Here is a 27597-nt window from a genome sequence, read left to right on the forward strand (position 1 = left end):
GGTGGCAAGATAAACGATTCAGTGATAGAGTTTGTGATAAGATAAAGTGTCCCGAGACAAGATCCCAAGCAGCACAATGTACTGAAAGTCGAGTGCAATAGGGGTGGACGGTATGTGTTTTATCAATGTTCTTTAGTTTCACGAGTCTGTTCAAGGCCTTCCACCTACCCGTCTCACCCCTATTGCACTCGTCTTTCAGTACATTTTGCTGCTTGGGATATGGTCACGCCACAGGGATCGGCGATGTTCAAACTGGCTACTTTTAGATAGTGGAAAGTGTATGATAAATAATTTGCGTGGCACCCACGTGCGTGGTTACCAAGTGTCAACTCATAAACAAACAAAAAAACTTTCGCTTCGACAAATAAATAAAGGCAAGAAGCCAATAAGAACCCTGCCTAACAATGGAAAGAAAGAAATGATCCCCTTGACATTGACCTCTCTACCGGTTCTGTGAATTTCTGGTGCTGAAAGCAACAATAAAAATGCGTGAATGCCACCGGGATACACATTAGCCCGTAAATAATGTCACGCAAAATAAATAAAAAATCCCCCTCAGGAAATTCCCGCAAATATATGATTCGTCCTCCGGAGTTATGTGGTAGCATTCGATATGGTAGAATGGCATTCGGTTGTATTGTAGCACCTCTAGGTAACACCAACGAGAAGCCATTAACAAAAGCTCGATATACTTAAATTATTCGCTATAAAAACCTATTATATTGATCCGATGAAAACGAATTCAGGTATTGGCATTAGAAACGGTGGCTGCATTTTATATACTTTTATTGAACTTCGCAGCTGTCTGATAAATAAACCTCTTTAACATAAATAAAGCTGTTTGACAATGTTGAATACTCGAAAGAGGAAACCCGCAGTGTCAGAAGGCAAGAAGACAGGTGCTGCACTAACTACACGGCAGCTTGCAAATGCACGGATGAATACGAATAATCAGAAATTACAAAAAGGAATAAGCGTATGCAGAAGGAAACGAAGGAGTCACTTGCAGTTTATGTACCAACATATCAACTTTCTACACTGGCCCCACTTTAGAAATCCACGGAATGAGTCACTCCCACAAGTGTACAGGAACGAAAACGTAGTAGGAAACAAAAAACGCCCTCAGGTGGTAATTCGTAATCACGGCGATCAGGCGGTAATTCGAGTTCGTCATCGGACACAAACGAAACCCTTACCCCTACCATATATATAGGAGGAAAATCCGTGCGCGATACTCACACGGTGTGCGATAGCGCTTATGGAACATCTGACTGTCTAAAATCTAAAATTAATTATTGCGTTGTGAACAGAAAGATAAAGCGGGAGGCGATACTCATGTTTGTAGTACAAAATGTTTACGGCTTAGACGTTATGATGGTGTATCAGAGAAACTTCTATCTTTCGGCATGCTGGGCTTGCGGCAAGATGCCTCAATATACATCCACTGGTGGCAGCCGTAACCTTTTGGGATCCTTCCGCATTTAAAGGTTTGTCAACATAGTGAGCCACCAGCTGCTCAGCAGCGGCCCATCAGTGAACGATGACACAATTTGTCAGAGTTATTAGGATTCCATAATGAAATTATTTCGAGGATTCGGCTCACTCAGAACTTTCGGAACTCAGCATTCATTCACCCGACCGCGGTGACGCAGTGCCGCCATCTAAGTGACACTGAAGACAACAGCCGCAACAGCCACCACACCACGCTGCGCCATCTACTAGTGCTCATGGTTACTCGAATCATGAATCGCTCGGCGGATGGGCGGCAAGCTCACCACAGCCGCGCTTTTCGAATGCCATTTTTCCTGGAATATCTGTGTACCACACGACAGCATTGGTTTTAAATTACATCCAAAGAACCTTTTCACCCGAAGCTACCCATTACTGAAAGAATGCATAAAAAGAAAGAGAGCCTATGTCATACATCACGAAAGAAAAAATCCGAGGCTAGAATAGAAAGACACAACACATATGTTGTTCGCGTGGGGGCTACCGACAACGAGGTTGGCTAGTGTGGTCGAGGATCGCTCGCGTGGCTCAGTGGTTAGCGTGCTAGCACGGTGCTACCCATATCACGTCGCGACTGCGAAGGGTTATCCCGGTGTCGCTTGTGTTGTCTGGACTTTCCTCAGACGCTTTCAGAGATATGTCGGCACAGTTCCCTTGGAAGTCGTCCCAGGACGCACATACCCCCAGGGCGTCAGTCGTGACGACAACGGAAAGCCCTACCATCCACCACCACGATGATGCACGGGCAAAAAAGGCAAACAAACGGAGTTTAGTAGCTAAGATGTACACAGATAGCACGAATGCATTTATGCGATAGCATTTATTTATTTATTTTCATCTGGAGCCAGAGGAAAACTGCAGCGCAAGCAAGCTCGTTCACCAAGAACTCTTACTGGAAAACTAAAATTATTACTTCTACTAGTATTGTCATGTTAACATGACAGTTAATGTTAAACAAAATCATCTTGTATTAGTGCTGTAATTGAAATTGTACCAGTGCCGTATGTATCGAATAGACCTGGCCTTGTCAAACTCCCTTCTTGGCAGTTTTTTGTCAGTATGTGGATATATATAACTATTATTATTTCTATGACAAGTGGTTCGCCAAAAAGGCACTTTTCATTCTTTGGTCTAGTCCATGAGTCAGTATTTCATGCAACTTCCCAGAGCAGGTTCGAAGAGGTTGATGAACACGTTCTTGATTCAGCTGCCCATAGTTAGCCTTTGTTATAAAGACTACATCTGAAAACGCAGTCGTATAAAAGGCCACGCCTGTCAACATGTGCTAGCCAACCTGTGTAACCTCGACGGGGGACCCAAAAGCAGATTATGGGGGTTTAACTTGCTTTACTGAGCGCTAAAGAATAAACACGTGTGACGTGTGTCGTATCCTTCGTCACATCCACTGCCTTTGTGCACTGCTAGGCTAGGCTGTTCATCCTGCATTCTTGCAAAAGCTTTGTCTTATGTTCTGTCCATTTGTCTTTTGTCTCAACTCGGGAATATGTTGCTGACGTCAGATCTCCAGTTCGATAAAGCGTTGAAAGAGAGAGAGAGAGGAAAGAAAACAAGAAGAGTGAGCGAGAGAGAGAGACAAAAACACGTGATTGTCTGACATCTTTTTGGCCATGTGTACGTGCGAAGGGTTGGTTGAGTATACTAAGTATCTATATATAGGTGGTCGTTGACGAAACCATTTTTCAGGATATCGCAGTGTTCCTTGCACACACAAACTCATACCAGGACAACTCATACTAAGACAACCCAAACCAACTCAACTATTCTTTTTTTCTTTTTTGGCGGGGACAGGTGTTGGTTATATAGATTTATCCTACATTGCATCCGTTCATGTTTTTTGATGCACCAGAATCGCAAAGGTACCGACTTTGAGGCTAGATACTGGATGGACATCGAACATCAAGTGCAATACATTTTACTCAGGGGCGGTGGAAATGGGGGTTACAGGGGTTACTGTAAACCCCGTGGATTTGTGAAGGGGGCGCAAAATTCCCATGGATCGAGGTGAGGCGCCAAAGTGTTATCTCAGGTGCCGGATGCGAATAAAACGTCCTAAACTCTTTTTCTGAATCGATCAAATTGCCAGCATACAGTCCAGGCTTTGTCAATGCGGTAGGACTCATGACGACATGACCTCAAAGTGTTCACGGGTGTGTTCAAATAATACAATTAATCCATACAAGACGAAAACAATAAGGCATTTGCCAGTTTTTGTCATTCAGACTGCCTCAAGTTTTTGAGACCCGGCCACTAATACGAAGCTCGAGCTTGGTAAAGGTGTTCTCCGTCAGCGCTGTTTCGGCTTCACTGTGTCTACCATCGTCACGAATACGTCACGGTGACGTTTCTTCGGTAGAGGCTCATGAGCATGCCTATTCATGCTCACTCATGCTAAATGTGGGAAATGTGAGAAAATGGAGATACGAGCGGGAGGTAAATGAACATGGAGCTGGGCGAAGCTGAGCGGGGAGATGAGTGCGCAGGAGTATACTAATGAAACGAGTCCATTGGGAACGTTTTCGGTGAGCGATGAACAGATGGATGTCGAATGCAAAAAAGAGAGGGATTGATTCTCCCCGCAGAATGGATGCGGAATGAGACCTGATGCTAGTATATGAACTCGCTGGCATGCACGCAAGTTTTTCCCAGAGAATTGCACTTTCTGCTATAATGATGCTTTGGTAATGACGCTAAAATGATGCTTTGCAGCACTCCAAATGGCGCCGCAAAGTTTTTCAAAATATGGGAGGCATCTTGAAACGTCTATTTATTTTTTCAAGCCTCAGTTTATAGTAGTCTCCCAGGTTTGGAAGAGTTGCTTCTGTCTCATTACTCGTCGCTTTTCATTGAACTCGGCGCAGTGATTTATTCGTAGGCACTTTTCTAGAGCAATTAGAAAAAAAAAAAAAAAACTGGAGCAAGCATAGTCGGAAGTCGGAACACAGGGTACACAAGACACAAAAGTCCTGCCACAAGGGACCAAGGCATGCCCCAAGGTCATCGGCTAAGCAGCGCATGCGCATAAGCAGCTCCAAACCGCACTCTGAGAAACCGGTCTTCCTGGCCCTCCGATTGGTCAACAGTAGGAATGTTGTGTGTTTGGCCGTTACGTTGTATTTGGTTGTCAAATATGCCAAATACCAAGCGGCGGAGGTAGATCTATATACTACATGTGGAAAACTGTCGCCACAAAAACGACAATCTTTCCCGCTGAATCAACGACTGTTGTCATTGCCGACAATACGGGGCTCCGATACAACCTTGTTACCTGCGACACTATGTGAAGATGCAGAATCAGCGTACAAGCCCAGATTGCTCAACCCCGAGGCAACTTAAGTACGATCTTCGCCGGCGCGTTCTCATAACGAATTTCATCAAAGATCGTCAATCGTGCGAGGTGTTTACGTCACCGACGAGGACACGAATGTCTCGTATGTGGGGATACACGCTGTCACCTGGTCCAAAAAGTGTCGGACGAATTGTGCCTACTGAGTTGCGCGTACCGTCTGCTGTGCCCGTTATCAGAGAGAGAAGAGTAAAGTCGCCCAGAAAGATCGGATCTCTGCGAACGGGAATTCTGAGGAGGCGCTCAATGGAACGGACCGAATCTTACAAGAAAGCTGTTTTGGAAGGTAATCAAAACCTCGTCGACCCAGACGGCAACCATACAAGAAAACGCGCGAGTGTATCCGACGGCGCTCAAGAGAAACAACCGTCGCTCCTACGCTCGTATTTGTCTACGTCTAGGCTTTTACCGAACAAGCCACTGTCATCAAGTTATCGGCAAGGTTTGCACGTTGCATCAAGTATTGCGTCAACAACTCGGCAGCAAATCAATCATGCATCGAGTAATGTGTCACCATTGCAGGCCATCCCAAGACATCCTAGGCCACTTCCATTTATAACACCGACCGATGCTAAACTGCGGAGGATTGGCACGGCACGGTGCGATCAACAAGCAGAAGACTCCTGTACTAGGTTTGGCAACCCTGTACTTGCAGTCCCACCACTGAAAGTGCCTTCTTCAACAGTTTCAACACATCCTTCATTTACTCGTGTGCATGTACCCCCGAGCAAGCCAAACGGTAATCCGTTAGCCGCATCGACGCCAATTAAGTCGGAACAAAGTAGACCAATTCCTTCGAATTCGTCAGATGAAGGTACAGCGCTGATGTCACCGCCTTCACCAGTAGAAGAGGGTGTGGAATGTGTCTCCAGGTCAACACAAACATCGCCGCCACCAAAGAAACGTCGCAGTCTCCTGCGCAGAAGCTCCTCGTCGAAGAAGTCGGTCGAAAAAATGTTGAACGGGGAAGGAGACAGAGAAAAGGACAAAGGGTTGAAGCGGAGGGCCTCCTTCTTGAAGACGCTGCTGAACAAGATTCAGACGTCGAGTAACAGAGACGACACTTTAACTCCGTGCAAGTCGACCAAGATTGTGAGGACTCGTTCGTTGAAAGAGAATCGTGCTCCTACACCGGGAAAAATATTAACGCGGCCAAAGAGAGCCGCTAGTATGAGAGGACGCTTTTCCGATCCGCAGTCTCGGAAATGAAATGTTTTTGCATTATATTCGTTTAATGAACTTTGTCGATTGTCTTCGTGAATTGAAATACAGCTACGCTGGTTCAAACGCGTAGGCAATAACATCTCACCCGTTTCAGCCACAGTTATATTCACCCGAGGACTTTTTATTTTTTTGATGTCCCACGTTAGAAAGTACTAAAATAAAGTAATTCGCGAATAATAGAGGTGCGAAGGAATATGTATACAATGAGACACTTTCCTCATTTTCAGATACGAATATCAGGAAGTGAATGAAAATTGAGCAGTCGGAACAATTGGTAGACTTTGCATGGCTAGCCAATGAGAGACCAATGGACCTTTTCAGAGTATGCGCATGCAATGACACAACCACGCGCAATGTTTGACATTTGTGCCACCAGGGGCGATGGGAACGTGGAAATAGTCCATCGTGATATACGGTCGAGTCTCTATCTTCCCGTACATACAGTGGACCGTCGCTTTATGAACGGTCCCTCATATTTCTCCCAACAGCGAACACACATTTCAGGGACAAACTTGAAAGACCTTTTTTGACTTCAATTTATGAACGGGTTTCGTACGATCACGTCGTCGCGAGTATCCACGTCGATGCTTCCGCAGACTTTCAAACGTGGTGCCAGACCCGGATTAGAACCATACTAAGAGAAGGGAGTCTAACGAAGTGATGAAGACAGGGAGTCTTTGTCCCATCGTTAGATGCGCTTCTCTCAGTATGGATTTGTACCGACACTCCCAAAGTGAAGTGTTCTTATACGTGGCTGAAAAAACAAACAAACAGAAGAATCAGACAGGATATGTGTGTTGTACATTTGTCACTAGGCCGTAGGTTTTTCTCCCTGGGACACCTCCAACTTAGGAAGAGTCTTCGTAGCGCAAAAGCTTCACCGGGTTCACGGAGCTATTGCCAAAAAGTTTGCGGCATATTATGCGCACTGAGGGCCTCCTCCGCCTTCCACAAACTTTTACCGAAGATACGTGCCGCAATATGCCCTTACACGCTTTTAATGGTGCAACGGGAATAAAGCTGCTGCGAGCAATTCGCGAGTGCGTTTCGACGCATGCGCAAAATGTAAGGAGCGAGGAAGAGAAGAGGCAAAACTCCACCTTCTCCTGTGACCAGATAAAGTCTAAGAACTGCACAGAGAAGCACGTGCATCGAGCAACACTCCATCGTACTGGACAGGGTCAATATGGGTCAGCGTAACATTTTTATCGAGGAAAGCCACGAGAGTTCCAGCAGGATGACGGTGGAGGAGATGAGGAGCTGTTGGCAGAAACTGGGAAAGCCTGCGTTTTGCAGAACGCGCTTCGAGAACCCACGGTACAGGCCTTCAACACATTCTAGGTCGTGTTCATCTGAAACGAATTATGGATTTCGATTATTTGATACGGATTTCGAAAGATATAGACCGGCAATTAAAAAAGAAGAAACACGGACACAGGGATAAGGGACAACACCCACGCCAGAAAGCGTACGCATCGTCCTTTGCCCCTCTGTCAGTGTTCTTTTTTCCTTTCTTTTTTTATTGTCGCTCTATATATCTTTAATACTGCGTTCCAACAGACCCGTGCCAACTCTGTACCATTCTGAGCAATTTTGAAAGAAACACGTTTTTTTGTCAAAAGCGAGGGACAGAGGAATAAGCTCGTGAAACTGAAGCAACTTTATTGTGAGTCGGCGCTTCGTGCAACACCGTAACTGATAAAAAGAATTTTTTTTTGCGGTTGGATACAGAAATCGCGAACCAGGAAGTGATTCTTCCTCTTTTTGGGGTTCATCGTGGGTAGACTGTACTGACAAAAGCATTCAAGTGGAACACTCGGAGATATTGGGGTTCCGACTGAATTTTTCCTAAAAATTTCCAAGTGTTGGATTATTAATACGACCGAGTTGCCACAGTACAGCATTTTGTAGCATCATTTTAATTTTCTTTCGTGGTAGGGTGGAGCACCAATGTGCGCACAAGGGCGACACGAGATTGCTCTGACGCCCCTTCTCTGCACCCAGCGCCCCTGCCATTATGGAGGCAAACATTTGTTTTGCAGACTAGGAGGCCCTTCAACTATTTATCGCAAATATTCTAAAGCGTCGCCGTTTCGGACACCCTACCTCAGTAAATAAAATGATACTAGAAAAGTCTGTAATGACAAACCGCTGCCCCACGAGCGATGTAGCGCGCACTTCAGTTCTGGAAGTTCTGCACCTGTTCGAGAACCACCTTCAAGTCATCCGCGCACTTGAGTATCGTCTTGTTGAACTTGTCGACGCGTTTTCCACCTATAAACACCTCCAGCTGGAGTCCGTCTTTTATGACCACCTTCCGCGTGACCTCCTTGCCTTCTTTCACAATCACTAACTCTCCGTTTTCCATTTCCGACTTCCACAAATTGTCCGGAACCACCCAAGGTAGTTCCTCTTGTATGTCTTCCAGTGTGAGCGTGTACGTCAGCCCGTCGCCGCAATCTTCTTCCTGCATCTGATCTATCGGCTCTATCTTGATTTCCATCATCTCCAGAGCGCTGTCCGGTTGTCCGTTTGTCACGACAAAGCCGTCCTTCCCGTACGCGACCGATTTCTGGGCAGGCTTGACGTCGTCGGGAATGATGATAGCGTTGGTCGGGGGCGGTGGCACGGGGGCTCCCTTCAGCAATACTTGCGGGGTGGGTAGAACGGGAGGCGCAATCGGAGCACCCGGAATACCCGGGTGTCCGGGAGTTCCGAGTTGACTGTCGATCGGCATCAGGCGTACCACCTGCGGGAACGTGACCGGCGTCGGAAAACGGGTCTGCTGCCTCGGCTTTGGCATCGGCTTGGGCTTGCTGGTCGTGGCCGCGCATTTGGGGACGGCACCTTCACATAGTCCAACAAATCGTTGCTGTTTTCGGATAAAATCTGCCTTGTCGAAGTGCCTGAAGCAGACGCGTGGACTAAGTGGACTGTTGTGTTCTTTGTCGATCTGAAGGTGTTCCTCCCAGGCGTGGAGGGTATCTTCGGACTTGGGGAGGGGAAACAGCCAGAGTCCATCTTTGTCCGAGAGGTTTCCGGATACGCAGCTCTTGACGCAGCAGCGGTACGAATTCTCCTTTGCATCCCTGTAATGCAGAAACGGAAATTTCAGTAGGGCACATCTAACGCGAGTGTACACGTACGTTGTGCTTGGTGTTGCCTGTGTCTTGGTTGGAGTAACTGATGGCTTCACCACAGCAACAGGTCTGTACTCACTGTCCAACACCTGAGGAGATGGTGCAGAAACGGGGAATGTCGGCGGAACTGATTCCACTTTGGGTGGCACGTGTTTTGACGGGCTCGGAAGCACCTGGACTTGGTCTTCCTCGACAAAATCCGGGTCGTCAACATCGGAGCCCTCGGATTCACTTTGCAAGATGGCGTTGATTTCTTCGTCCGTCAACTTCCGCACTGTGTAACATACCGAAGGTGATGTTACGACGTAAGCGAATGTTTCTCGACGTATGAGTGCACCACTGAGTATGCGGCCTCCCCTCAATAGAGTTATTGCTAACACCACTGAAACTCACTGAGAGAAAGAGAGGCAAACGATATCCTCACATGGGTGTACAGAGAGGGGGGGGGGCAAGGAAACGCTGAGGTTACTTGTGAAAATTGTGAGCTCTTTAGCCACAGGCCGTCACAATTATTCTCAGATGTCATAATATCAGCGTCTGGACACCCCCACAGTCCGCAGCGTCAGTCTCCAGAAAAACAGGTGGGGGTGCATGTTTTGGCCCCCAATTTGTCCCGCCCCCCTGGGAACTCCCATGCATCCTAACACTTTTCATTATCTTGCCTCATGTACGCAAGGTTCTGATATATACATTTTTAGCTCATTCTAAAAGTAGGCTTTTTTAACAGCAAAAGCGGCTGAATCAACGAAAGATAATTCACCAAACAAGAATGGCAGGAAATACAAAATTCTTGGCCATTCTATCGGCAATTATATTTTTACTGATATACGCGCCAAATACACCAACGGGGTCCCTGAAAGCTCGTATTAACCGTCAAAGATCAAGGAACAGAGTCTAGTTTGTACCGAGTGACTAGTAACTGACAGTGCATATTAGCGATCCAAATCATGAGCACTGTTATGAGTTTTGTTGAGGCGGGAAATGAGCCGTTGCGCTTGCCATCATTTTTCGAGCAAGCCGCCATAGAGCAAGCCGCAAACAACACAACGCCGCCATAATACACGCAGAGTTCATGTGGACTACTTTGCTTTCAACAGTGAGCTAGTTGCACCAATTTCTATGAGTGACTCTATAGTGCGTAATATGTGACAAAAAAATCCTGCGTTTTACAGATTCAATTTTTTTCTACATAGTTAGAATTCAACAACTTCAACACAACAGCGGGTCTCTTGACCAAATAGAGAATATCTGGAAACGCGAGAACCAGGTGAATTATTTCGGCCAACGCTACGGCAGTTCGAAGGCACAATGGTGTATATTCTGGGATGTTTGCAATTTCTTAAACAGATACGTTGCAAAACATACCACGCTTGCGCTTCGGCCGACCAGACTCCGTCGCCATGTTTAAACAATAAAAGACGAAATAGAGATGGTTGGTGGCGCCATCTTTTAGAAAAAAAAAAGTGAGTGAGAGAGAGAGACTGAAAACGCGGCAAAGCTGCTGAATGCTGAACACACAGCCGGCCGGTGCAGCAGCCAGCTACAGCATTGGGTAGCGTGTAGCGTCTCCCGCACTCCACAGGGAGTGCACAAGAAGCCTCTTGCCGTTTAACACCCCAAAACAGAACCCAAAACCTCGCCCGGTTGGCGAGTGGGGGGTCATGGGGTTGTATGTGACGTCACAATAGTAGGTGGTGCCCCACTGCCAGCCACGGCCGCGTGCCGTGATGGCGCAGGTCGTGCCGGTGTTCGCAGCATCTGACGAAACGTGGATTGCTTTCGTTTCGAAGTAAACAATCAAGTTTGTGTTGTTCTGTCGTAATGCTTAATACAACTTGTTTTTTTTCTTCTTAGGTTTGAAAACGTCTTGAGAAGTGCATCACAGCAGGTGAAGATTGAACGTCTCCTCGTACAGCGAAATTGTGAAGCTTGCAGGCAGTTTCTTTCAGAGTAAGCCATTGCAGATGATGTTGCGATTGTGCAGCCTCGGTGGCCTGGCCAGGGGTGGATTGGTAGTGCATTCTGCATATGGGAGAGGGGTACGATGAATCTTCCTCCCCCATGTAAAGACTCCAGGGCAGACTCATCGAGGATTGTCTCCCGTTCTGACATGTCGCTTTTGCAAAAAAATTCCCAATTAAAGAGTTCATTAATGGGTTTTAGGTCATTATAGTCTTCCTGTAGTTGCATACTTTCATCGAGAGAATGTCAGACTGGCAGTATAACTCAATTGCAAAAATGGCATCTGTGCTGCTCTCGTAGCTTTTTTTAATAAAAATTCTGTAAATGATAAAAATAAACAACCTGTAGAATGAGGTAGTATGATGAGCAATATTATTTTTAAGGGTATATATCTCAACTCCCTTCTGAACCCTTGACATTACCGAAAACTTGCGGAGGAATTTTGTCTCTAAACAGACTCGGCTCTCAGGGAGATAGAGAGAGGACTTGATCAACCGACTGTTGTAAGGTTTGTTGCATTAAAAAAACTTACATAAATTTGAATATCCTAAAGTTCGGACTGATGAGGACTTCTCTCATTCCTAAAACTCTTGGGAATTTAGATGACACTTCCACGAGGTGAATAAACATGTTATATGATATGATGTAGCCAGGTGCGGATCTAGAGGGTGTCCAGGGTTGCTGGACACTCCCTCAATCCCACACTTGAACATAGGGTTCAGTGGACCAATCTGAGCATGCATGTGGCACTTGTCCACAGCGGAACAGGTACATACATTATATTGGGACTGACGTGCAAGTCTCGAAAATCCCCTCCTCCGCAAATCCCCCCCGGTTAATATGACAATTCTGCATTATGACCAAAATTTTTGGGAATGACCATGGTAATAATAAAGAGGGTTCACTGTAATACACTCGCAAATAAAACTAGAGTCTGGAAAATTATCACCTGGTCCCGCAGATTCCACCTATGTGTCGTAGCGAAAATTTTACCATCGTCTCGGTGCATTTTATTTGATTCCCCGAAGGTACAAGAGTTCAGAAGAGTGCAACGAAGCTGACTTACCAGCCCCGTCCAACCACATTACCAATGCAGGTAAAGACATTCCCGTCCTTATCGTGTGCCTGCTCACTCTGTATGTCTTTTCCTCCAGTGAGCAAGAAGCTCCATGACGCTGTGATCAGTGCCGACGCTCTTTTAGGTGATGCCCAAGCCCTGAGGCAAGGGCGATCTGTAAGCGGCGACACACGTTCAAAATCTTTCGTAGAAGAATGAATAGCTATACACGTATTTTATCTAGGTGGTCAAGAACAAGGAGAGGAAGGCAGGAGGTCCTCTGGTACGATGTGCCAGGACTGTGGAGCGCAGTAAACAGACTGGGACAAACTGGGCTAAATCATCTGCAGCACCTAAGGTTCGCAAACCCTGAGGCTTGTATGTTTGTTTAGATCGGTTTGGAATGAAATATAGTTGTCATAACAATTTGTAATATGAACCATAATTTGCTCGCTGTAAATTTTCTCGACTTATTATGGTGTCGACGCAGTTGGTTTCAAATGTATAGTGCGGCGTTATTCCTCGTGCACCACAGTATCGAAAATGCTCGTGCGAAATAGGGGCTAGTGTGACTTTATTCGACGGAATAATTTCACCAACTTAATTTGACCAATAATTTGCCAAATGTTCAGAATACGGTAGAATTCCATCCCTGGAAAAACAAGAAAATGTTGCTCCCTAAGAGCCAATGAGAGTAGGCCTTGAGAAGAGGAATGTCGTCTTCCTCCTCTAACGCCGCCCTCTCCCTCCTCCGGTTAGGGAGTGATGTCACGCCACCGGTGTCTCTGCAGCTGCGGAAGATTCGTTTAAAATTTGTTCATTCAGCATCTAAGCACTTTTCGGACAAAAGAAAAAAAAAAAGCCACATAGATTGTCGACTGATGCGGAACATATCGGTTTCATAGATGGTTTCCGGGTGTGAGCATCCCTTTAAAGTAGTGCAGAAGTCATTTATAACACCTGTTTTCTTCCTATAAAACTGTTAAGTAGGCCAGTAAGATGCACCATGCGAAATAAGTCGCACCACAGAGTCATAATTATCGCAGAAATTGAATTTAAAGTACGCCGCAAAAAAGCGACCGTGCGTAACGGCGGTGAAGAGCAGTACCAGCCTGTGATCTGCCTAGAACGTTGCGCTGACACTATAAGGAGAACGCTCGCTGATTGGTCTAGAGAAAAGTTGTCTGCTACTCCTGTGTCGTCTGCTACTCGGCTGTTCTGGGTTCTGATAAAGACTTTCTCCTGGCTCTGCAATGATTTGGCCGCTCCTTGTATCCCCAATTCCCCGGGAGAACTGGCAAAACTGGTTTATTGCGGCAAAGGGACAAGGCGCTGAGCCCCACTGACCGGCGAACCAGAACGACTTCTCCTTATAACGTCATCGGTGACGTGCCATCATACCTTCTCCTCCTCGTAATACCCGGAGTTTCGAGTTAAGGGTGAAGGCGCGGAGCCACGTTTATGCGAGTTTTTTTTTCTTTTCTGGGAAACAAATTGCGCACATCAAAACCTTTAGCGCCATTCGGTAAAACGACACACACTTTCATCGGACGTCTTAATCCGAAAAGTTTTTGGAAGCCGCTCTGCACTCCTTTAAACAAACTTCCCGTTTTCAGGCCATAGAGACGGAAGTTGCCAAGTGTCGTTCTCGAACACGTAGTCAGTCCCTGGTACCTCTTGGACGTGGCACCAGCAAAGGTGCAGTGAGAGCATGCTCCATCACACGTAAGGAATGTGCTGGACAACGGGAAATAAAACCAGCTAGAGGAAGGGAATCTCTAAGGAATGGATATCAGGAAGACTGCAGAAAGAAATACGTGTGAGGAGTTATTTTTTCTTCATACTGCAGGCACTGCGTGGCGGGGAGGCCCCCAAAAAAATGGGCTTCTGCTCTGGATCTCGAAAAATGATGAGAGAAAAATACCAGAAGCAATAAACAAAGACATTGCATTCAAATAAAATATATCTTAGGTGGAATGTCTTCCACAGCCTTTTGGTTTATGAAACGCGAGCGTAGCACGCACACTTTCCTAGTGTTTCGCAGCTGATGTCGTTGGGTCGATATGTCCGTATTACAAAACGTGTAAATGCTAGCCAGAACGATTGTGGTGCCACTGATCACAGACTCTGTGCAGTCAATCTGGAGGTGGGAGAAAGTCACCGTTCCTCCCAGATTTGAGCGCCGCATATTAATTGCATTCTCGTAAGTGAAATTGCCCAGTAATCGTGGGCCACTTTGCAAATATATTTTGTGAGGTTGCTCCTGCTGCGCGAGTTTAGGCAACCTAAAATGGCATTTCTTTTGAACTCTGGGGGAGTCAAACACAAAATCCTCCAGCATCATGGTTGTTGTTGGAAGCTGTAAAGATGACAATCCAACATTCATGAAAGAGGAGCAGTGTGTTTACTTCCTGTCACTACTCCATCCCTACTATACTACTTCCCTATCACACACAACTGCGGTTGTGTCGTATTACTGAATCGTGCGACCCACTGTTGGCAACACTTTAAGCCAGGGGTGTCACTGTTTCGAGCGGCACAATCGAGCAACATTTTAAATTTCTATAGCACTTAAGCTTTTACTTCCCTCTCTCTTCTAAGTGTCTGACTTTACTGTGGTTACAAACATTAGAAGGGCATCTTCTTTCTTCCGCTAGAGCTTTAATAGTTCCACCTGGGACCAGAGAGAGATACAGTGAATATGAGAGAGCCACAGCCAAAGCTAGAACTGTGGCTGCCACTCAAGTTCCTGGTCGAACAAGATTCCTCGCATTGCTTAACGAAAAGGTGAGTGTGCCATTACAATTCCTGGGCCATTCTTAACGCCTCACGAAAGCATTTTACCTGCTGATCCGTTAATAAAATTAATGTTGTCGCGTGACACGAATGCGTCTTTTTATGATTGCTTAATGCTCCGTACATTTGATTAATTTTGCAATTCTGCAACTCAAAAGCGTAGATTGAGCTATAAAATGTGTGGCTTGCAAAGTAAAACACAACCCAAAATAAAAAAACACAGCACATGCAGTATTAACCGTGAAAATGCCCCTGGAGTTGACAGTCAGTGGTTGTCTTACGGCACTTATACTATTTATCGTATCCTGCGGTGAATCGTGGATAAGTTACTTAAAAGGCGTAACTCAGTTATATTGAAGACGAGGGGAGAAACAAAATTGTCCCGAGCTGCGCATTTGTTTGTTTGTCCCTTTGTCTTCGTACATCACGTTTGCACCAGCTGGCTTGCATGTTCCTTCTGCGCGCGTGTTCAGTTACAGTCACGGCTAGCTCGCAAAAATGGTAATGGAGTAACAGTTACCTTCTTTGAAAACATACAAAAGTGGTTCACAATCAGTAACTTTAAGTTTATTGACGAACAATGAAAACGAATATTCTGGTTTTCAGTGCACTAGAACATCGTTCAAGAAGACTGCTGAAGCTTTCTTAATCGTGTAATGTTGCAAACGACGACAAAACGGTAACTGATCTGTGGATGACACTACCCGAGTATCTTAATCGCAGTTACATTTGCGGCTATACTTTGTTGAAAAAAACTACACTTACAAAAATACTGAAATAATGTTAGAATCCGGGCAGGTTGGTGATCCGTACCAAACGCGATAGAAACCTCCAGTGCGAGGGGATGTTTGTCTCGTCCTTTTAGTTGTCCCCTCGCACTGAAAGGGTTTTATCGCTTTTAGTACAGTTACAAGTTTCTCAGAAAACTAGTTCATCATTGAAAAGTTCACAGTTAGTGCTGAACTGTATTTTGTCTTCTTTCATTCTCTAGAACTGGACTGCCAATGAAGAAAATACAGCGAAGCACTCATTCGAAGGTTGTAGTTTAAAAGACCCATCTCTCGATAGCTTTCCTTCGGCCCAGATAACTAATTGTTCTGCCATGCTCTTCAGACATCATGGTGCCAACCCACGTGACGTATTCGTCGTTATGTCATCTTCGTGACTTGGCGGAGACTGTTGCCAAACTTCGAGATGTCCAACTCAGATCATATATCAACCACACTTTGAGCAAGAGCATGATGAGCATGCTACGGGACATGGATCGAAATGATCCGTAAGTCTGTGCGTTTGTAGCATCTCCATCTTTAGAGGCCCGTTCTCGCTGCCGCAGCGGCAGAAACGTCACTTGGAGGGTGGCCGTCCAAGGAGTTGCTCCTTGCGTGACTGACGCTGTAGCGGGTGATGATCAACCAATTGCAGCGAAGGAGAGCAAGGTGTCTGTTTCCGGCGTTTGTTTCTCTCCACATTATCTACGTGGTGCACACATCGTCGTGTGCCATGGCAGATGGTGACACGAAATTACTACTGGAAGGGGTTAAAGACTTGAGATATCCCTGCGACAAAGACATACGCTTGAAGGAGTCAACGTAAGAATTAATAGGGAAAGAGTTAATAATTAGTTAACGGAAGTGGTGCGAGCCTTGCTCTCGTAGAGGTACCTCGAGACTGCGGTGACCATCGGGTGAGCATCGGGTGTGGACGCTTTTGCCACTTTCTGGTCGCCGTTTCAAGCACCGGGAATGGACGCCCGGCAGTGGGAACCCGCCCTACAACTGCGAGTGGCAGCCATTAATGGATGACCCTCTTTCAGGAATTTTGTTACAGTATTCAGATGCCTCTACAGCATCCTTATCAGCGAGAGCAGGAGCTTTCCAGTTTTTGTCAAGAACAATGGTTGAAGATACTCTAGCCCTCGTGCTACTCAGAAGATACTCTGTACCTTTTGCGCGTCAAGTGTTGAGGATGTTCTCAATTATTGCGGTAGTCATCGTTTTTGTGCCACCACGCATTGTTCCTATTAGGACATTCGATTATTTATGTCGTTAATAAAATTTGACTGGTTTTTATACATAATACGCGCTCCATTGTACCTTAGAAAATCTGGCAGGCATCTCACTTAATGGAGAGTGCGGAGTTTGCTCAGATAAAACATAGACATGATGCGAAAAGAAGACTGGACAGACAGTTTGTGTAGTTGCATCCTGTCTACATTTAATCCCACTAAACATTGCGTTTGGCAGAAATATTTCTCAGTCGTCTTCCACGAGACCTCACTTGAGCTCTTCCTTGACGTGACGTGGCTTGATGTGACGTAGCCTGTGTCACTAAACAGAAAAATTTAAATGCATGCGCAAGATTTTTGTAACATCCAGAAAGCTCACAAAAAGTGGCAACCGAGCAAATAAAGCGAGTCGTCGGTTATTTGCATGGGGCTTCGTGGAATGCAGAAGGGAAAAAGGGTTAAAAAGTGGGCTGTTGGGTTTTTTGGAATCATGATTAAAAGCGTTAAAACCCCAGTGCCAAAGGCAGACACAGTGCATGTGTCTGTCTTTTTAGCTCCCCGGCACTGGGGTTTTAACGCTTTGAACCATCATCCTGACGATGGTAGTGACGTCTAACGGTTAGCAAGTCGCATTGGTCCACTAGGGAGGCAACATCAGTTACACCCCTTTGTTCTATGACGTGGGACTTCATTTATTTGGCCCTCGAATATTATTTTCGGAGCTTTTCTAAATGTAAAATCATCCGCGCACTTCCTCTGGACCCTACCCGCAGGTTCTGCGCCAAAATTTCGGACAAAATAAATCTCTCCAAGATGATGTCGGATCTCTGTTAGCATGTCCCAAGAACCTGGGATCTGGCCACTTCAATACCAAATGCTATACCACTCTGTTTTTTTTTTGTGGAGGTGGATCTGCCACTGGCTCAAATGCTTACCTAGGATGATCTATGGTGATCTAAGTGCACGACACGAGCGACCCCACCAATGCGCAACCATTCAGAAACTATAGCTTGAACGGCATAGGCGGAGAGTTTTCAATCTGGCGGCACAACGCTCTCCCTTGTGTACCTTCAGCTAGGGATTACACGAAGGCAACCACTGTAAACCATGTGATGAACTGCATAATGCTTTCTCAGGAGTGCGTCGTCATGGTAGGAGACTTCAACCAAGATGATGTCAACCAAGAAGATTTCCAGTTCGCCTTAAATATGCATCCTGTGTGCTTTGTCCGTTCTGCCGTCCGCAAAGGCTCCACTGAACGTGCGTCGTGGACCACATCTACAAAACGACGCCTCTGGGTTAGGGTGGCGCGAGCCTTCAAAAAACTTTAGGAAGATCCATTCATGGACCCCTTGGAATGCGTCTGCATAACCCTTTCGAAACGCTAACATGAACCCCGAAACGCAAAAAGATGTATTAAAAAAGAAAAGAGGAAATAAGAAGCAAAAGGGAGAAAAGGAGGAGCAAATAAAAAAAAAGAGAGAAAATAATAGAAAGGAGGAAGCGCAAGAACGAACCAAAGAGTTATGCTAACACATTTCCAAAGGATGGGCATGTTCAGGAAAATTGATTCAAAGCGAGTGAATGGCGACGTACACTTCACAACGTTTATCAGAAACCCCATGCAGATAAAAAAAAAAAAAAAAAAAAAAGATATGAACAGCTCTCGCCTTTGGTACTCTACGACTCTATCTGCTAAGGAGCACAACGATGACCGCAAAACCGTACCGCCGCACCGTTTCGGTTTCGCCGTGCTTTCAAGTCGCACCGTTCCGTTCCCGTGCCAGCGTGCCGTTCCCCACGTCTCGTCGAGTTCCGACATTCTCCGCCAGGCCGCGAGACGATACTGGCTGCGCGTCTACAAACAAGACTGGCCTGGCCCGAAGGCACCAAGTGCCCGAAGCCCCGAAGAAGTTATCGGGCTTTCGTTGTGCTTGTTGAGCGCTCGGAATGTGTGTGTTGTCCCGCACGGATATATCTCTATAACGCCGGACATTACTTAGGAATGGATGCAAGGATGACTTCCAAATGCACTACAAGGATGTGTGATTGAAGCTGTGTGTTTCCCGGCCAGCGTGGATCGCAGTTTTTCTTGCGGAGGTGTTTTGTGAGGTGGGGTTCGGGAGACCCACCGACCCTTGTCAAGTGCTATCATGGCAAATCAGCCAACCAGACGGAATGGCACCATGAAAATTCGGCTCACGAGTAAGTACAAATTATCCTGCACAACACCAGGCGTAAGAGACTGAAAATACGTTACTGTTTTATTTCGGCCAGGTGAGTTTACTAAGCCTAATGCGAGCCTTCGCCCAGTCTTTGAGGTCATTTACTGCATACTTATTCGGTATACAGCCGAGTATCTCGCTGTGTAATTTATATTTGTCAAAGAAAATCCTCCTGGGAGGAGTTGCTGCCTACCATGCTTTTTCCGAGGGAGCTGCATGCCATTGTCCCTGGGGTCCCCTGGCGACATCGGAGAAACACGTCTTTTCGTGACTGGAAAACTATTCTCCTTGGTTCCGTTTTCACTCTTTTCATTCCGGAAGCGCTATAAGTCGTGCTTGTTGTAAGGACGGCATGAAGACTCGCGTGGCACGCAGGAACGTGTGTGCTATCAAGCACAGTGAAACTACTGTGACGATATCAAATTCCAATCTGACCAATGCAGACGACAGTGTCCGCTTGCCATCTGCTTCGAAATTAACGCCGTCTGCTTGGCTTTTGCATTGTATCAGCAGGAGTTCTCTTATCACGCCGTCTCCCAGCGGCTAAACAGATGACGTCTGCAAGCAAAAGGGCTCAGCATCTCTAATCAGGAAAACATCAGATTGTCTGTCTCGTGGCGCGTCAAATAGTCTGCACAAAGGCGCCGGTTTGTCTGGCCAGGAAAGTCATGTGCAACATTGATTGGGTGACCCCCTTCGGACTCATATTTATGTTTTGAAACCAGACGAAATTGAGAAAAACAACACTTGTAGGGACGTGTTTTTAAATGATTTGAGCACTGATGCAGTTGGGTTCCTGTGTGACTGATGATCATTGTCCGACATGTGTCTAAAAAGCTCCCTGGAGGGAACCTCTGAACATCCGAATAAATCACTGAGTGACATGTTGCTGCAACATGATTCAGTTCCACGATTTCGCTATTCTATAAAGCTATCTCTGCGTAACATGCTGTAGTTAGAGTAAAGATTAATTTATTTCCCGTACGTAACACAGCGACCACACATGAAAGTCATCACGGTTCTAGAATGACTAAATCCAGATCCACTTGTGGTGTAATTCAAACGACAGTAGCAATGCCTCATTTCTTTTTATCGTTTTTTTTCGTATCGCCTCGTTTTTACTAACGTAGTTGACCCACAGGAATGTTAAACTGTGCTGTGCACGCACGAATAAGCAGTCTGCCCCAATAAACGAGTAGCGAGAACATTGTCTTGCAACACCGGCGTGATGGGTTGAGGGGCGGCGCAACGTCCTGAATTAGGGGGACCCTAGATTCCAACTGGATCCCCCTTCCATGCCCGGGTCCCAAAAATTCGAGGCAGTTTGAATGAATGTGTAAAACATACTGGAACACTTTCAGGTTATGTGGTCGTGAGTTCTACATCATCAGTCGACAAAGCCTTAACTATTCGGAAAAGGGTTTATGACATTTTATTCGCATCCGGCACCTGAGATAACACTTTGATGCCTCACCTTCTTGGGAATTTTGCGCCCCCTCACAAATTCGGGGGGTCTACAGTAAACCTTGTAGGCCCCCCCTCCACCACCCCGAATGTATTTCACTCGATGTTTGAGGAAATCTGTGAGTCCATCCTGTACCTGGTGCATCGAAAAACATGGATGAATGGAAAGTAGGAGTACCCCCGGTCTTTGCAAGGGTCTAGGTGTCCGCCTACGTTGCTCGACATATGTCCGTCTCAAATGTTGGCGACAATTTTTGCGGCGGAGATGCAGTAGTGAATGAGTAGTCGTGTAGTAATGCGCGTTTTTAATGATATCTGATACGACGGTGAGCGAAAAGCTTTTTAGTGTACTTTGGTCACTTTTCTTTTTATGAACCACTCTCTCGCGGAATTGCAACGTTCCCCTAATGGACGAAAATCCCCGCTGTCTGGAACTGATCACTACAGCGGACGATTTTTACCTCCTTAACTCGCGAAAGATGGAGTGTACCCGAAAAAGACGATTTCTTGGACAGTTTGTCCGCTCGGGGAGAATGACAAACAGGTTCCAGGCGGGAAACCGGACGGACCTTGGGGAACGATCTCGCCAGAAGTCGCTCGTGGGAGTATACTTACTCGTCATTACGCTCCGCACTCACATTTTCCAGGGTTTTCAGAATTTAACTATTCTCTCCAACGAACCATGTTGGTCGTAGCTCCAAGATCATATATGCTGTGACGTCGCATCTCTGTACAGCTCGTGGCTGTCACAGAAAAGGCGGTATCGTCATAGCACCAGCGTCGAACCGGAATTAAGCGTAATTTTTACCTGGAATTGAACCGTAATTACTAGCGTCATCTTGGAGCTGAACCGGAATTTTCGGTTACCGGTTCGGGTTGGTGGCACGTTGCTCGGAGAAGGGATGAACTGTGGGTCGAAAAACAGAAATAAATACCTTTAAAACACGTAACTCAGAGTTCTTGTATCGTTTTAGTGGCTACCTCTAATTTTGGAGCGTATTAGAACCTGGAACCGGTTAATCGAACCGATATACGTGAACTTCGGAGCCAAACCGGAGCTGAACACTTATGGCCGAACCCGCGAAACAAACCGAAAAACGTTTCGGTTCGACGCTCTGATCGGGAGTAATGCTATAAGAAACCGTCGTGGGCTGACTTGAGGCTGAAAACATGACATCCGGTGCTAGGGTTCGAACCCGCATCCCCTCCAGTCTGGAAGACGAGACGAGCTGGTAAAGCATGCTTCGGCAAAGCCAGCTTGAATAGGCGGTAGAGCCAGGTGGTTGGCCAGCGTGTTCAACGGAGCGTTTCCGTCGCAAAGGCAGCTGTACAACGTTTGGGTTCCCCTCCTGCCAGCTTTTAGGGAAGACGTTTTAGAGAACACCCTTCTCGCAAATCAAGTTTTCATTTCGGTTTCAACATACGTTCGTGATGTTCGGCTATTTTTTCCGACGGGATAGCTGCCGAATATCCCTGTCAATTATCGTTAATTTGAGTAAATTAGACACGCTCTTCACATTGGTGGGGTAAAAAAGTCACCTTTATTTGCAAATTGCCGACTTAAGCTCTCAAAAATTAACATAATTTTTGCGAGCCTAATTAATTTTTGCGATTTTTGTTTCATAAAAACTTTTCTCCTTCGTTGTAATTTGAAGATGGCGCCGTCTAATGTTAGGGAAATCGTGTACAAAGCGTACGTCCTTCCAGTATTAGAGTATGCGGTTTGGGAGCCAGAGCAGGAATACCTAATACATAGCTGCCAGATTTGTGACAGGAAATTATTCATTCCAGACTAGGTGTAGATCCCTAAAGCATAGCTTAGGATGGGAAACTTTGGAGATGCGCAGGAAGCATAATAGATTGAAATTAATATTCGAAGTGTACAACTGTAGCACTGGTCTAGACAAGAGTGTATTCCTTAGACCTCCTGTATACATGTCCGCCAGAAACGATCGTGTAAAAAGAAATTGAGCCTTATCATTTCAGGTCTAATGTATATTTAGGCAATCTTTCTTTTGTAAGACAATTCCAGAATGGAACAGTCTGCCATCTTCGTTAGTGGAAGCCCCAAATTTGCCTCGCTTTTTGCGCAGACTTTCAACTTTTTTATTTTCGGTGTGATCATTGTTTTTGAAAAATTTGTACGAATGTGTCATGCGCAAATATTGCGTAATTATGCGGTCACTTTGCTTTGTATCGCTCCGCTCCCGGCTATAATGCCCGCTGCAGGTATTCCTAATAAATAAATAATTAAACTTACGTTACACGACATTCACATGAGGAGGTGGCAAAAACCCAGTAAGAACAAATGCCATTGACCGCATGACTCTAGGTGGAGCAGTTTTTTTTTTTTATTTTTAAGCAAAGGGGATTTAATTGCATTATCAGTGGTAGAGGACTATCGATATTTCCTAGAGCTTCCTTTGTGTTCGAATGCAAAGATTTTGTTTCGTTGGACAGCATTTATGTGGAATTATGCGCATACTCATTTCCTTTCGTTTGCTGCTGAATAGAAGGGGCGGTACGCCCCTTCTCTCTCACTGCCGTCAGAAGATAAACAAAGCACTGCCGAGATCGTGAATTTAAATTCTCTTAATTCCCGCTTTATACTGTCCACCCAACCTGCCGTTCGACGTCCTCTCTGGCAAGGGTGCCCAGGCCGGCACACTCTGGTGCCACATGATTTGTCCATGAGTGGTCCAACAGTTGGTGCCTCCGGAGGAAAAAGCCTCGTCCGTTCGTATCATGTGGTTCGTATGGTGCCGATCAAGTGGTGCGTTGTAGAACCACGGGTCTTTCTTCCCTGCAAGGTACCGAGAATCCACAAGCAATGATGCGATGGGCGTTCATGACACGAAACAAAAGGATTGGCTCCTTTTTCGAGCTAGTAAGCCGAGATAACATAGTTGGTTCCAGGATGAACAGCTGAATGACACGTTTATGTCAAATGCCACGGAATATAGAAACTGTCTATCCTTCTCGCATCGGGGTCATTACCCGACCAGGCGTGTACAACGGAACGAGACAATTTTAAATGGCCCATCACCTAAAATGAACACACTGGCAAGGTTCCTTTTAGTTCCAAATATGGCCACCATGTCTGCTAGTTCTCCTGTTCCGACACGATGCGGGGTGAAAGTGTTCCGACCGTGCAAAAGACGTTTCTTCCCGCAATCGCGTTCTAAAAGAAATTGATATTAAAATCATTTTAGGCTGTCTGTTTCGAACGACATCTGTCTAATCATAACGTGCATAAAACTTTGGTGTGGAATAATGGCAAACGATAGTGATTATGAGTTTCTGAGTGAGTGCGGGTAAGCAAACTTGGACCCGCAGCGGGAAGTGTTCCTCGTCCACTTTACCGCTGTTTCTATTTTAAGTGTTGGTTACGTGTCTCGGAGCGCTTCAGTCGTATATGCCAATAAAACTGCAATTCAACGGAGAGCCATCTCGCCCGCTAGCACTTGCCTGCTGCAGTCTGCCAACGACATAGGGCACTGCTGAGCTCGCGTGTGACAGAGAGGGAGTTTGCCATGGAGTGCAGGTAATGCGGGTATACATATAATACGCGCATTACCCGGGGTCGCATTGCGGGTACACCGGCATTTTACCCGCAGCGATCCCTAATTCTTACCCGCAAATCGTGACGATGTGCGGGTACTCAGCTCTAATTATGAGCTTGTTCAGACACATTGTGGGTTTATGCACGTTGCGCTCCTCTCTCCGCTTCACTGCTCGAAGCAGCGCCAACGCTTTCTGGAGATAAAGTTGAAGTTAGATGAACATCTTGCGTCGGCAAAGTAACCTTACGTAGAGCGTCCGAGACAAACGGTTCACGTCACTCCCTTCGAAATCAGCTACCCTCGCACTCTCACAACGCCACTAGTACCCATCTCTAACGTTGAGATGAGAAGGTTCGACCGTCGTCACCCAAAACCATGATTGTTTAGTATTTTTCTTCTTTTCTCCATACATGTACAGAGTGATACATTTTAAAAGTAGGTTCCTTACTTTTTTCCGCGCGCGACTACAACGCGAGTCCGCCTTAATTAGCTTAATTTCACTATGAAAAAATGGCTAGAAAGCGAGTGAGCTGGTGTAGATGATGCATAATGTAAAACCCCGAGTCTAGGGAACACGAAGGTTCGTGTTGTGTCTGTCCCTTCGTGTTCCTTAGTCTCGAGCCAACGCAAATTGCAAAAGTGCCTACAACATAAAAAGTGTTATTTTTGTCGTGAAACACACACCGCGTGTTTTTTGCGCGGCAGCGATGCAGCAGCGGGAGCCGAGTTCCCCACGGTTCGGGCAGTCGTTTTTTTTTCATTTTGTTAGTGCGGTTCTACATTCTTAGCTTGCATAAAAGTGGTACCATTAGAATGGTAACATGTTACTGCATAAGTGAGATTTTTAAAGTCAAGATCGCATGTGGTGTTTTTGAAGAACAAAGAGAGAGAGAAATACATGATGACGATGATATGAAGAACAGACTTACGTATGTGGTGCATTTTTCCGAAGCATGGTCTATTCTAACGCATATTCCACCTCTCCAGTAACGTTAATGAGTACACAAAATACGGAGCTAAAAAGAGCAAAAAATGGGCTCACCTTTGATGTATAATTTGTTTGTTCGAGATGTATACATTATTTGTAAACAGACTACAAACCTTGCGAGAAATCACACTAGGTAGTATTTTTGGGATAATTAAATCGTCATAATTGCAAAATATTACTTGCAAACCGAAGTACTCGCAAGTTGTAATGTTTTTTTAAATTTTTTTATAGGGTAACAGTCTCTTGCGCATAAATATGTGAGAAAAAAATGACTCTGTGGGCTGTGGCTTCCAGGCGGGGCGACTGGGGTGTCCTCAAAATGCAGGGAGAGCGCAGTTTGGGCACACGATGTTGTTCACGCGGGTTGACGTTTCATTTGTTTTCTTTTACAACCGCTGCACCTCGGACTCAAAAGACTGGCGGATCTGTTCATCATACACGATGTGCTTTCACATAAAAAATAATGACGAATATCGGAGAACCCAAGGGGGCAGCCTTTCCTGAATTGAAGTGAAATCTTCCCATAACGATGTATGTATTCATAATGGGGGTCGTAAAAGAAGGCGATGATGAGGGATGAGTTGCGGCTTCACCCACATTTTACCCGCGACACGCAGCGACGTTGAATTTCTACCCGCAAAACTGTGCAGGTATTTGCGGGTATACCCGCACCCACCTTTAATTGTTGGACAACCAATTCGATTACATTTCACATAATCCTGCGATGGTAAAATTATGACCGTCTAATCTGAACGAGATTCGACTAGATCGTGCTCGAGGAACACCTGTTTGTCATTTTCTGTTCCATCGTCCGCCATATTTTTCGTAACCGTTTCACATTTAATCGTCATTGTGGATTAACAATTTGAACTTGTTGTTTTTCAGTCCTGTGCGCCAAGAACCTGTGCAAGAAGGATTTTTTCCGTAAGTACAACATTCTTATATGGACGTTAATGGAGTTTGGATGGTCTTGCATTGCAACTATAGCAAATTGAACGCGACATATTTTGCTATTCTGGTTCAATCGCAGTTAGTTACGCTTTAAGAACGGAAGTGTCAAGAACGTTGTTTTGGCACTTTCGGGTATCCTGTCCAACCATAATTTAGATCGCGTGCTCGTTACACTCGAGCTACATTAAAAAAAAGCAGGCTTAACATTCCCAGAAAAGGACCTCGTACCTGTCACTGAAAAATTAACTATTACAAAAATTACTTTTATCCCCCCTGTGCTGGCTGGAAAACGATGTCTGTTTAGTCGAGAGGATGTTGTTGGGAGAAGTGTCTTTCACACGGCATGTACATCGTGTTGCACGATACAGGGTAAACAGAGTAACAGGCATCGACACCGTGAAAAGCACTTTATCGGTTTCGAACATACAGTACTGTGCCCTCTCCTCGGGTTGTGCGCCAACGCTTCACCAATGCATGCACACCGGCGCTTTCAGGTCATCGTCTGTATCGAATCACTCGGTACGAGGTCTGGTGAGTACGCCGGATGTGGAATGCCCCCGAAACGGAAACGCGTCATCTTCTCGCTGTCGTACATGCCGTACGTGCTACAACAGCACAGCTGAGCAAAGCACGGCACTTTCACGTGGCTTCGTGTGCTTCTCAAGCGCATCGCAGTGAGTCCCCAGGCCGTGGGATGTTCCAATGTTGGGCTACTGCTATATATGGTCCCATGGGCTTACTCACCGTTGGAGCTGCCAGGAACTTCTTTGGACCCTTGCTGCTGTTGCGCCAGAAAACGTGAAATCAATCGATCAGTCTTGGGACTTTGTGGCGTAGTGTGCCGCCACTTCGTCCGTATCTTACTTGCTTGAGATCCAGCATTCGTCAACGGCGCCAAAAAAAAGTCATCTATCTTGGCTTCATAGCGTTGTCTCGTAAACATTCATTTGTCATGTATTGTCACTGCGCAATCAATAATAATAATAATAATAATAATAATAATAATAATAAAGCAGTCGGAGAAAGTGGTCCTTCGCGTGACGTCGAAAAGTGCCGTTCTTCTCAGCTCATGTCAGGGACGTCATTCTCCTCTTTCAAAGCGTGGAGGATTTTTGAAAGGAACAGAGGTCATTTTATTCGTTGCAGAACACGACGCAGCAAAAAAAAGAAAGAAAAAAGTGGAAGCGGGTCACCTTAGTGGATGTTGTTTTAGAACCTATTGGGGGTACCACGGCAGGTAGCTAGAGCGTCCGTCAAACATGACACTCTACTTTGGAACGTTTTGTGCCACACCTGTCCAAGTGACACACAGTCAACAACATTCCGCGGGCGCCCTCTGCGTCCAAAAA

At 45.8% G+C, this 27597-nt stretch overlaps 4 protein-coding genes across 5 annotated transcripts in view; 3 read left to right on the plus strand and 1 right to left on the minus strand.

Moving 5' to 3' along the window:
- The first annotated feature begins 4551 nt into the window (after nt 1-4551).
- On the plus strand, nt 4552-6112 carry LOC135392180 (uncharacterized). Its single transcript, XM_064622879.1, has one exon. It carries the CDS (start codon nt 4814-4816, stop codon nt 6080-6082), a length of 1269 nt encoding a protein of 422 aa, XP_064478949.1. The 5' UTR covers nt 4552-4813; the 3' UTR covers nt 6083-6112.
- A 1627-nt stretch (nt 6113-7739) lies between these two features.
- LOC135392181 (uncharacterized) lies at nt 7740-19831 on the minus strand. Of its 2 annotated transcripts, none has more exons than XM_064622880.1 (3): nt 19476-19831; nt 9244-9511; nt 7740-9186 (listed from the first exon to the last, which is right to left on the minus strand). In XM_064622880.1, exons 1-3 carry the CDS (start codon nt 19528-19530, stop codon nt 8277-8279), a joined length of 1233 nt encoding a protein of 410 aa, XP_064478950.1. In that variant the 5' UTR covers nt 19531-19831; the 3' UTR covers nt 7740-8276. The 2 variants fall into 2 exon arrangements, with proteins under 2 accessions (XP_064478950.1, XP_064478951.1); XM_064622881.1 differs by lacking the exon at nt 19476-19831 and adding an exon at nt 10603-10875.
- On the plus strand, nt 10728-17128 carry LOC135392182 (uncharacterized). Its single transcript, XM_064622882.1, has 10 exons — nt 10728-11026; nt 11092-11187; nt 12228-12295; nt 12354-12433; nt 12501-12614; nt 13873-14075; nt 14914-15043; nt 16044-16089; nt 16166-16328; nt 16866-17128. Exons 1-10 carry the CDS (start codon nt 10965-10967, stop codon nt 16951-16953), a joined length of 1050 nt encoding a protein of 349 aa, XP_064478952.1. The 5' UTR covers nt 10728-10964; the 3' UTR covers nt 16954-17128.
- Nucleotides 18824-27597, plus strand: part of LOC135392179 (E3 ubiquitin-protein ligase SMURF2-like) — a 30889-nt gene continuing 22115 nt past the window's right edge. The window contains exons 1-2 of the mRNA XM_064622878.1: nt 18824-19262; nt 26183-26221. Coding sequence (XP_064478948.1) covers nt 19211-19262; nt 26183-26221 — 91 coding nt within the window. The 5' untranslated portion in view covers nt 18824-19210. The remainder of the gene's footprint in view (nt 19263-26182; nt 26222-27597) is intronic.

The sequence above is a fragment of the Ornithodoros turicata genome, chromosome 4 (assembly GCF_037126465.1).
Source record: "Ornithodoros turicata isolate Travis chromosome 4, ASM3712646v1, whole genome shotgun sequence".
Classification (NCBI taxonomy): Eukaryota; Metazoa; Arthropoda; class Arachnida; order Ixodida; family Argasidae; genus Ornithodoros; species Ornithodoros turicata.